The sequence below is a fragment of the Medicago sativa genome, chromosome 5 (assembly GCF_051527215.1).
Source record: "Medicago sativa cultivar Bolivia chromosome 5, Bolivia_mono, whole genome shotgun sequence".
Classification (NCBI taxonomy): Eukaryota; Viridiplantae; Streptophyta; class Magnoliopsida; order Fabales; family Fabaceae; genus Medicago; species Medicago sativa.
Window position 1 is genome coordinate 23,944,890 of NC_140753.1, and position 12,069 is coordinate 23,956,958.

The following is a 12,069-nucleotide window of genomic DNA, read 5'->3' on the forward strand; positions in this document are numbered from 1 at the left end:
TTAATTTTTTGTAGGTTACATGAAATATAATCTAATCGTTTAATGCACATTTTATAGTATTAAAGACGTTGATAATATTAATTTTAAAACGGTCAAATTAATAATTAATAGATACTAACCGTTATGGTACTATTTTTCTATATAAATAGTAGCGCCTTTGGGTACAAGTACACAAGAATCACAAAATATAGTTCTTCTTTTTCTATTCTCTGGTTCTCTGATAACTATATGATAACTATATTCTAAGTTATTTATGTAATTTTTCTATTGCAAAGAAAAATGTCTACGAAACACGACTTCATCTCTGATGTTTCGCCAAGAAAACAATCGTGAACATTGGTTGTGAGGGTTGTTCATGCTTGGTTTGTTCAAGACTACAAAAACAAAAATTACCATTTTCCATGGAGTTGGTTCTAAAGGATCGAAAGGTACTTTTTTCATATCGTTTTTGTTTTTTGTATTTTTTTGATTAAAGTATAGTGTTTTAATCTTTGTTATCTAGGGTGATCGAATTGGTGCGTCTATACGATGAACATTGATCTACAAGTTCAAGGAGCAGCTCCAAGAGGGAATGGCGTTCACGATTTCCTTATTTGATGTTGCTTGCAACAGTGGTTCGTATCGACCATCACGCAGCGAATACAAACTGAATTTCACAATCAACACAAAAGTCAAGCAATGGAAGCCGATTAAAACATGTACTCCCTCCGGTCCTATTTACAAGAGACATTTCAGTCAACAAAAGTTAATGTATCTGGTCTAATTTTTTTAACCAGATACATTCGCTTTTGTTGACCCAAATTTTTCTTATAAATAGGACCGGAGGTAGTATTTTTTAAAACATGTATTATGGTATTAATTAATATTTGTATAATCTTTGACAATTTTGAATAGGTATCGCGTTAAATGTTCTCTTTTTGGAGAGTATGTTGAAGAGTTGAACTCTTTTCTATCTTCTGGTGAATCTCAAAATGTTGTTGTTGTCATTATGTTAGCAAAAATTAAATTGTTTCAAGGTAATAATTTATAGCCATCAATGTAATTGTTTGGTTATATATATATATATATATATATATATATATATATATATATATATATATTTGAATCATATTGTTATCATTACAATAATTTTGAACCCCCATCCCCACCCCTTTTCTAACAACGTGAAAATTTTAGTGTTAAGTTACTTAACATTTAAGATATTATATAGTGATGTAATTGGTGTCTTGACTAAGGTGAATTTTGTTTGTATGAAGACGTCAAATCAATTATATTAAAAATCCTTCAAGCACAAGATGTGCCTAACAAAGGAAAATACAAAGTTCGAGATGCATAGGTATAAAAGAATCAAATCATGAGGTAGAATAATCAAGACAATTAGAAGGACTATTCCAGCAACATTGCAACTCAAAATAAGAACGTAATTTCTTAGCATTTTGCCACCACTAAATGAGAATTGTAAATTTATCTAACAACACCATAAACGGGTTCTTGTGACAAAAATGTAAGAATTTATGTATTTCCAAATAATCCAAATGCAAGTCAACAAAATCAACTAAAAACTAAAATAAACTTTTTTTTAACCGTTGAGAACCATTAAGAGTATTGTCACAAGAATTAATGGGAAGAACACAATAATTATCCAACCACTTTAGAACACAAAAATGATTAGCATTTTCCTCTTTCTCACACCTGTCAGAACATAAAAATGAGTCCATATTTAAAATACTCCATCAAGTTAAGTTATCCTTTGTTAGATTCAGTTATTCAAGAGCCTCCACGAAAAGTGAGACACATTTAAAGGAGCTACTTTGTTCCCAATGAGATTTTTTTAAAGCCATAGGTTCATCATGATCCACCTGCATCATCAGATGATATACCCTTTTGTCAGGGTACCTTTCACCATGATCAACTTTCCATGTTCACTTATCAATGACGCTAGCCTTAAAAAAAATGTTGTCCAACAAAGAACAACAATATATCCCCTGCACCTCCTTCCAAAAAAAATTCTATGACATCGTCTCAACCCCATTCGACTCTAACCTACGCATCTCCTTAAATGGCACAGTTATTTTGAGATAACTAAAAAAGTCTTCTAAATATAATACACAAAGGATCACTCTACAACCACGAATCATGACAAAAAAGTGTATTTTTCTCATTACTCTCCACTATCGTCAAGTTGTCATCAAACCAATTTCAAATCCCCATCTCCGCCCTTATTTTAGCACTATGGAAGTGTTTCTACCACATATACGCCTAATTGTCCCCACTCTTCACATGAACTCCCTCCAACCTATTCTAATATGCTAAAACTTTAAACTGCAAACTCAGTGATCCATATTAGCATCCAAAACAATTCACTTAACAAATATAAGTTAAAATTCTGCACTATACGAACCTCCAAGCAACAACTATATCGACCAAGAAACATCTTATCCCACTTAACCCAATTGACTTTCCTAGCTTCCACACTCCCTCCACACTAAAAATAATAAAGATTCAATAAAAGAAATTATACTTAAGTGAGCCTTTAAGAATGAAAGAAATTAAACCAACTCTGGTGGGTATTGAAATAAAATACAAAGATACATTACAAGAACAGAGATACATTACAAGAACATTGAATTGAATTTGAATGGGTGAACCTAATTTGTTTTTATTTTTTCATTTTAAATATATAACACATTATAATATTTAATTATTTGTCAATTAATTTTGAAGATATATCAGTTTGAATGTACTATTTTTCTATCTTCATTGAATTTAAAAAGGCGACTCCAAATAGTTATATCTTTATTGTTATATCACTATTTTATCACTATTTTGTCACTCTCACAAAAATAGTTATATCTTTATAAAATTTAACATTTTTGGTCTCAATAAACAGTGACTTATTGTGTCAATTTTAAATACGATGATAAAGTACAACATAATGTCAAAATTTTGGAATGAAATCAAACTAAAAAAATAAAATAATATTTGAAAAACCTATTTTTGTGTAAAACCCGTTAAAGAATTTTAAATAAAATGTATCCCGTGCTTGGCACGGGGCGTTACACTAGTTACCAACAAATAAATATACACATTCTCCAGCGTAGTATTTGACATTACTTTTGGTGGGACTGCCTACCAATAACAATTGATGTCAAAATAATTGAAGGTTTGAAAATTGAATGCTACATTTTATTTGATTTAATTTAAATTTGTATATCACTTAATATATATAGCATATTGAGAAAATATAAGAGGGTTAGCTCCCTTGCACTAAATATGTAGGAAACTAAATTTTTTTTATTTTCTTTCAAAGGCGTTTTTTCTTAACAAAATTGATTAAGAAATCAAAATAATAGAAATCAATTGAACTCAATTCGAGGGGGGATTGTGTAGGTCAGATTTGAGCTCAGAAATAAGATGTTGCAGGTATGGGTTTAAAGTTGGACAAAATAGTAAATATTAATTTAACAACTAATTACTAATATTCGTTATTTAAAAAGAAAACTCAATTTGAATAATGTTGGCAACACTTATTTTAACACTCTCTTTTTAACACTAACTCATTAATTAATTGTATGAAATACTTGTCGTCCAAGTACGAAAATGGTGGAACTCATTTTTAAAATATTTAATCTAATGAAAAAATGAGTATTGAAAAAAAGAGTGTTAGGGTGAAAGTTGTTAGCAATACTCAATTCACATTGCTCTAAATATTGTGAATTGAGTATTACTAACAACTTTCACACGCATGCACACATGTATTTACCACACAACTTTGTATGAATAAGCAATGTCCCTTTTTCTTATCTTGTTAGTGGGGAATGTCCACATTTTACGGTTAATTATGAATTAAGAAGTTAAAGAAAATTACACTTTCCTCGTTTAAGAGATGATTAAATCACATTCTCCTAACTTCTTATATTAAAATCTAGGGTTATGCTAGAAGTGTCCTAAGGGTACTTGTTAAGAAGTTAAAAATAGAAATAAGTGATAAATTAAAGGTTAAAAAAAAGTCAATTTCTAAAGCTTACACGTATTAAATGTATCATTTCCAAGATAAAGTTTCTTTTTTAAACTTCTTATCAAATGTCCTTAAGGTATGTGTTAACAATTACTACTAATGTAGTAGGATTTATTAAATCCCAAAGTTTATACTCAAGCTCCAAACTTGGTTGTTTTTCAAACTTGCAACATTTATGCTGAAGATGTAATTAGTTTGCAATATTATACAACAGATGTGCAAAACATCATCATGAATTTATTTCTGTAATTTAGCCATATTATTCTTTCCCCCAACAAATGGCAATGATAAAAACAAAGCATCAATTCATGTTTATATTTATTGGTTATTGCATCTATTAGTTATAAACAAGAAGCATGATAGTAACAAAGTCCTATGCCACCTAGCACCTTATTAATTATTCTCTCGTTTGTTTATTCTATAAGAAAGCATCAATTAGCCGAACCTGTATAATCTTTCACCACTATTTATATTAATTCTCCATTTTGTTACAAACATCAAAGAAATTAATATAATCAAGTGCATATATTCAACAATGGCTTCATCACTCAAATTCAATATGTTTGCAGCATGTCTTTTGGTTTTAGTTGCAGTTGCTGCTGCTCAATATGGATCGGGTGGGTCTGACTATGATGCAAATGCTCCCTCTGCCTCTCCACGTAGCCTCAGCTATCCTACAACCATCATTGTTCTTCTTCCATTTGTGCTTACTTTTCTTGCTGCCAAATTGAATGTTTAAATTTAATTATAAAAAACCCTCTCTCTTTGTCTTATCTTAATTCTATTTGTATTTTATTGTTTTGATGGGCACCTTATCGATGGACCATCCTTCATGTCATAAGTTTGTTGTTTTTATCTATTATTAATCATGTTGTGTCCTTGAAATTATATTATGCAACCCAATAAATCTATTTCTGGCTATATATATTTATATTTCATTAGAGTTGTTTCTTTAAGATAGCTGCTGCATGTTTAGATTACGATGAGATTAACAAAATTACGACGAGTCTCTTCAAATTCAACAGAAGATACATTTTGTAGCTTCAACAAAATTATGTTAACACTGTAATTTTGTTAAATTGATCACCGTCAATCCAAAATATATTAAAATGTATTTCATAGATATTAAGGGTGAAAGTAAGGAATCAAAATAACTTGGTTATTGTTAATTATCAAAGGATGATTTTTAATTTTGGTATATAAATATATATTGATTAGAAGGAAATATGTTTGAGCATAAGTTTATAAAAATATCCAACTCGAAGGATTAATCTATTATATGTGAAAAATGACCTAATAAAGCTTAAATAAACCAAAAGGATAAATCTATTTTTAGACTTTTTCAATGTAGAAATTTCAACAATGCAACTACGTTCCCTTCCAGAGTATGTATCATTGATAGCTTTCACTCTACGACACTTTACTTTGTGAAACTTTACTCGGTTTTATTTTTATTGATCATAATCTACACTTAGCACAAATGTTAGGAGCATAAATTCAAAAGAAAAAGCTCATCACAGAAAATTAATCTATAACATGAAAGAACCATTTGACATAAGTTTCAATTTTAATACGAGACGACTCATAATGTGTAACTCTTATAAAGAAAATGGTTATTGTTACGAGAGAAATTTAAAAGAATTCCATGTGACGAGTCGACTCATAATTTCATGCATTAATTATTTTCTTAACAAAGCGAAAGAAAACAACTTGTATGTTCTTTTGGTAGAACGACAAAGGAAAAAAAACATCTTTATGTAACTTGATATATGTTTATCTTTTTTTTTAACGCTTGAATATGTTTATCTCTACCTCTCTTATTTATTATCTTCTATAACTTATACATATTTCCAAAATACATGCATATTAAAACTACGTGACACCGTCATCAAAATTTCTAATTAGGGACATTCCACCTTTCCTATACATAGGGATGGATCTAAAAATACATTTATAGAGCGGCTAAATAAATAGCAATCGAAATAACGATTGATTTCTAATATTTTATAATTTAACGACTGAACTTTCAATCACTATTTCATTCGCTAAACGAATTAGAGACTGATTTTTTTACCTTTTTTTTTTAGAGATCTCATTTTTTACCTTAGCGATTGAATTTTTAGTCATTATTTCTGTCACTAAAAAAAATTCATGTGTAACTATAACCACACATGGACATGACGTAGATCCGCCCCTGCTATACGCATTTGACACCATTACTCAAAATACATTACCAACTTAAGTTTAAATTATGAAAAATAGAATTATTTAAGTTCAAGAATCAGAATAGTCGACGAATTCTTAGAAAGGAGCAAGTCAATACACAATGGAATTTTTGTGTTGAACCAATTGAATATTCTATGAAAATATTCCATTACGCGACAATGACAATATGTACGTGGAGCATATGTATAGAAGACGTAACCCGTTATGAATAGTCCAACGACACGGTTTATCATGAATTAAACCTTGTATTATTTTTAATTTTTTTTTTGAAGGATTGTATTATTTTTAATTAGTCACTGCCTAGAAAACGAAATTATCCATATTATTATATAAAACTTTAGAATAATCAATTCTACGTTCAAACTATATGTTTGACAATTGATGTAACATGGATAACAAATATGAAGTATATAAGGATACACGTACATACACGTACATATATGGATTAATCTTCAAGATCATTGTTTAATATCCTCTCAAAAAAGATCGTAGTTTAATTTATAAATCGCTGAAAATGTATGCAACAAGACTTCTTTCCATGTACAAAAAGAATCCTAGTGCTCTTTCAGACCCACCACCATCAGGGCCAAATTCAAGTTATCTTGTGATATTGGATGAAGAAGCTCAAACTTACTCTTGCTTTGGTTTGTGCAAGAACAATAGAGTCAAGGATTTTCCTTTCCCTCAGAACAAAAATTTAACCATCGTTATTTCAGCAGGTGAAACCACCCTAAGTGAAGAAGCTATGTTCATTCCAGTATTAAATCAACCATTGTCTTCTAATCGCTACTATGTTATAAGAAGGAAAGGAAAGAATCAAGGGTATGTATTATTTAATCATTTATCTATATCACCCAACGTATAGTTTTCTTTGCTTTTAAACAATATTAGTATTATTTGTTTTTAATTAAATTGAATATTATAGGACAAGATTCATTTGCAACTCATCTATTCCCATAAATTCCATTTCATGCTAATTAACCCTCCTTAATTTTTAACAATGAAAGAATTTTATAGCATTTTTTTCCCGAAAATTAAATTTGGGGGATTTAAAATTAGTGCTTAAAAGTAAAAATATAAAATTTCTTCATTATTCTTTCATGTAAGCCTAGTTGAACCACGATCATCGAAACATTGTCTCAATATATCATTGGAGCACAACACCATGATTGTTTTTAATGTTTAAACAAAATCAATTATAAGGTTTGGTCTAATGGTAAAAAGACAGGCTTTGGACTTAGAGGTTCCGAGTTTAAACCATGCTAGTGTTTTTTGAGGTTGGTAAATATAAATACCTTTGTGAGTATTCATTGAACCAGGAAATATTATGTGCTTTGGACTGTGATACCTTCCCCTAATCCTAAATTTAAGCATCTATTTCATAACTTTATCGTTTCATTTTACTTGTGTGCTTAACAATTTTAACATTTTAATCATCTTTTAAGTGCATGTTTTGATTGTCGATGAGTTTGGAAAAAGAAAGGTGACATGTGATTTTGTTAAAACTCTAAATTATAGTTTTTGTCAAAATTGTGGTAACCTATCATGACTCAACCAATCTCACACCCAACTCAAACATGCGCTAAAATTTTAAGGAAAATAGATTAATAAGTAAGGGTAGTGTTAACTTGTGCCCTTAGGGCACATGTTAAGAAATCCGAAAAAAGAAATATTACTTTAAACTTTGTGCATTCAATTCATTAAAACATTAAAGATTAAATTTAATGCACGCATTCAAATACATAATTTCTACATTTAGCTTCTAAACTTGTGCCTTAAGGGCACAAGTTAACATTTCCCAATAAGTAATAGTGGTTCTCTCAAAATTAATTGTAATATTTGAATTGATTTCAGCCAAGCTAGTACAAGTTCAAAGGAAGAGGACAAGACCACATGTTTATGTTGTAGTTTTGTCCGTGATGTTAAACCAAGACCTTTGGAGCCCTTCAATGATTATCAACAGGTTGAAATAAACAAGAAGAGTCATGGTTTTCACGCAAAATCTATCGCTTCAGATGGAATTCCTCCTGGGTTATTGAGGGAAAAAGGGTGGACACTTTATGCTAGCACTCCCCGCAACTACCAATTAAGCCAAGCGTTAGGTTCAAATGATTCCTTGCGTTCGAAGCTACCAAATTTCAACTTTTCAATTTTTAATGATTGTTCTGAATCAGTGGTTGTTGGAAAGTGGTATTGTCCATTTATGTTTGTGAAGGAAGGAATTAATTTAAAGGAGCAGATGAAGATGTCAGTATTCTATGAGCTAACACTTGAGCAACGATGGGAGAAGATTTTTTCAAAGGAAAATGAAAATAGTGGAGAAGGTGGTGTGCTTGTAGATGTTGCGATTCAAACAGAAGTTGCCAAGGTTGAAGGAAAGGATGCTGTTTGGGATGAAAATAGATTGGTTGATGGAGTGTTATGGTTTAAGAGTGTTGAAGAGAAAAGTGTTGGATTGAGTTTGGAAGTTATTGAAGGAATGAAATGGGAACAAGAAAGATTTGGATGGAATGCTGGGAAGGGAAGACAAGTGAGAGTAACAAATGTTGAAGAATTTGGTGGAACAAACATATGGAAGAAATTTAGTTGTTATGTGTTGGTTGAAAGTTATTCATTGAGAAGAATGGATAAAAGTTTGGTGCTCACTTATGATTACAGACACTCACATCAAATTAAGAGCAAGTGGGAATGATTATTTTCTTAAACATTTTTTTTTTTACTTTAATCTTTGGGTTTTTTCTGAATTGTGTACTTCAACAGTTCTTGTTATTCATTACTATACTATACCATGTACAACTTATTTATGTAGCTACACATAGGATGTTTGTGCCGGTACATTTTGGCCCCTTTATTTTGTGAATATAAAAGGCATGTCTTCTACATATATATTTCTTTATTTTCTGAATCGTATAAAAAAAATTGTGTCACAACATTGAAACGTTCAATTTCATCCATTGTCTATGTTGTTGTTAATCATATTGTTCCTCTCTATTAATTTTCAACAATAAATATATAAGGCGGACCAACATTCTAGGTCATCTACAATAAACTTTATTAAATTTTTTAATTTAGCTCTAATCTTTATTCAAAAGAGAGACGTTGTAGGTCTATTGTCTCTTACAAGTTACAACTAATCACCAACACCTTTTTTCTTCTTTTCTTGTTCTTCTTTTCTCGTCTTCTTCTTCATCTTCATACATCTAAAAAATAAATATTTTATCGTTTATTTTTTAAAACACTATTTTATCATTGGTTATTGAAATGCAACTATTTTATTCACTCTAAAAAACTATTTTATCTATTAAATCAGCCCCCTCCTCACCTAGTCTTATATGAAGAAGAAAGAAAAAAAAAACCTTGTTCAATTTTTCTTCACCTAATATTATCTGTGCATTTCTATCTAGGACTCCCCATAAATATGATAAACTCCCTCACTTTCTCTCAATCACTCACCATAGTGATTGACTCAATCACAATTACAAAATAAGATGAATTACAACTTAACTAACACAAACCAACTCTAATCTTTATGATGAACAATAACGGCGCTAGAGTAATGTACAAATAAAACACAAGACTAAACAACGAAATCCTAATGACTCAAATCTTCAATATTGATTTCATGAATTGTAGCTAGGGTTGAATCTCCTCATATAGTCATCCATCTTATGGGCTTTTACTTCAATGGGCTAAACATATCAGTTCTCCATAAATATATTTTTGGCACAAATCTTCTAGAAGCACATGATATATTTGAAACAAATTTATTTTGGAAACAACTTGAGTGCACGCCAACTTAAACCAAAAACAAGTAAACTTCTAGAAACACCACAAACGCCAACTTAAACCGACAGCAAGTAAACTTCTAGAAACACCACAAAACTTGGAGCACAACATAACAAAAACCAGATATAGAAATATGCGAGAATTACGATACACAACCTTGAGCCTAGATGATGCACTACATGCTGGAACATCTTGTCTCACGTTTTATCAAAATAAGTTCTTATAACTAAATGAAGCCAATCAATAAATAAAAACACAACAATCTTTTCCTTTGGCAAATTTTGGCTAAAACTGTTGTTTTTGGATTTTCAAACTATTGTATTTGGATTTCCAAATTCTTTTTTTTTAAAAAAAAAGAATATCTACCGAAATTGTTACTAGGTTGAGTCACGACCAGATCGCCCTCTTTAAGACGTTTCTTGGCACTGCCCAAAGTTGTGCAACATAGACTATCAACCACACCACCTCCAGGATAAAACAAGTCCAGCTAGAACTGTGCGTTTAACTATTGCACTATAAAAAATCATTCGAGATTTACACCCTCGAATATGGTACTAAGATCAATCTTTAATACTGAAACCACTTTAATATAATATTGTTACCACTCTGTTATGGTGCTGGGACCACTCAAATATGGTGTTACCGTCATTCTAACTTTAAGTTCTCCAAACTATCAATATGGCAATACGACTACTCAAATATGGTGATACCACCATTTCGAATTTTTAATTTCTCCTTAAGTAGAAAAATATTGAAAGAATATTTATATATTGCTAAGATCATTCTTAAATTCGAGGATGTTATTATTGCAAAAGGGATTATGATCTTAAAAGTACTCTTTATTCCGAAAGGACATCCATGATCGAAGGGACTATGTTTTCAAAACCTTTCTTAATTTTGAAGGGATATTATACCGAATAGGACTAAAGTCTTAAGAACACTCTTATTTTCGAATGGACAGAAAAAGGAGATGAGGAGAATAATAGCTCATCAACACAAGCTGGAGGGAGAAGAGAGAAGAGTTCTCGACAACTCAATAGAAACTTTTTGGTGTGATTTTTGAACTGAGTGGAGTCCTCTATTTATATAGAAATTTTGTAACTGTTTTAGCAAAAATTGCGGCAGCAGTTACTTTAATGTATAATATTAAAAGAGAACTTATCCATTAATCAGTTCAACAGCATTTGTGGATAAGATCAAAAAGAAACAAATCCACAAAAGTGGAGGAAACAAACTCATTGAATTTGAATGAAGGAAAGATAAGAAATTCAATTGAATTCCTCCATAAACTAAATTTATGGGAAATGATATTCACGAATAAAAATAATAATTACTATTATTTTTATCATTATCAAATATTTAAAATTAAATACCGCAATTTAAATACTACTAATATGGTGTGTTCTATTTTATGTGGGTCCCCCACACTCTATTTTTTTTAATTCATACAACACTAGATCAAAGTATAATTAGTTGGTATTTAATCTTCCAATTTCCCTTTCAACTTCACACCAATATTAAAAAAAAAAAAAAATCTTCAAAACACAAGTAAGATGTGCAGGAGAATAGATCTTCATCAAACACATTTCTTCATAGAAAATTCTCCAACAAAAACACATGATTATAGCATGCACACACCATAGGCACAAAATACTACCACATCAGAGGTACATCAGCAGCGGCGGATAAAATACACAAAAGATAATACTTACTCCATGCTAAGATATCACACGCAGCACATTAGAAAGGACCAAGTCAATACGCAATGGAATTTTTGTATTTAACAAACTGAATATTCATTGAAAACATTGACAATGACAATATGTACGTGCAGCATATGTATAGAATACGTCACCCATTAATAGTCAAACATGGTTTATCATAAATTAGACCTTTGGATTATTTTTAATTAGTCTCTGCCTAACAAATGAGATTTATCCATATTATTATATCAAACTTTACAATAATCAATTCAACATTCAAACTATATGTTTGACAATTGACGTAACATGGATAAGAAATATGAAGTATATAAAGGA

The 12,069-nt window shown here is 30.4% G+C and overlaps 1 protein-coding gene across 1 annotated transcript; it reads left to right on the forward strand.

The window, feature by feature from the left end:
* Positions 1-6,691: 6,691 nt before the first annotated feature.
* LOC146921175 (uncharacterized) lies at positions 6,692-9,174 on the forward strand. Its single transcript, XM_085714585.1, has 2 exons — positions 6,692-7,066; positions 8,099-9,174. Exons 1-2 carry the CDS (start codon positions 6,759-6,761, stop codon positions 8,934-8,936), a joined length of 1,146 nt encoding a protein of 381 aa, XP_085570711.1. The 5' UTR covers positions 6,692-6,758; the 3' UTR covers positions 8,937-9,174.
* The last annotated feature ends 2,895 nt before the right edge of the window (positions 9,175-12,069 follow it).

What these genes read in the sequence shown, in the direction of transcription:
- LOC146921175 (XM_085714585.1), top strand. Translation starts at nt 6,759, where the DNA reads ATGTATGCAACAAGACTTCTTTCCATGTACAAAAAGAATCCTAGTGCT. An exon ending in AGGAAAGGAAAGAATCAAGG is followed by an intron (nt 7,067 to 8,098) that starts GTATGTATTATT and finishes AATTGATTTCAG; the next exon opens with CCAAGCTAGTACAAGTTCAA.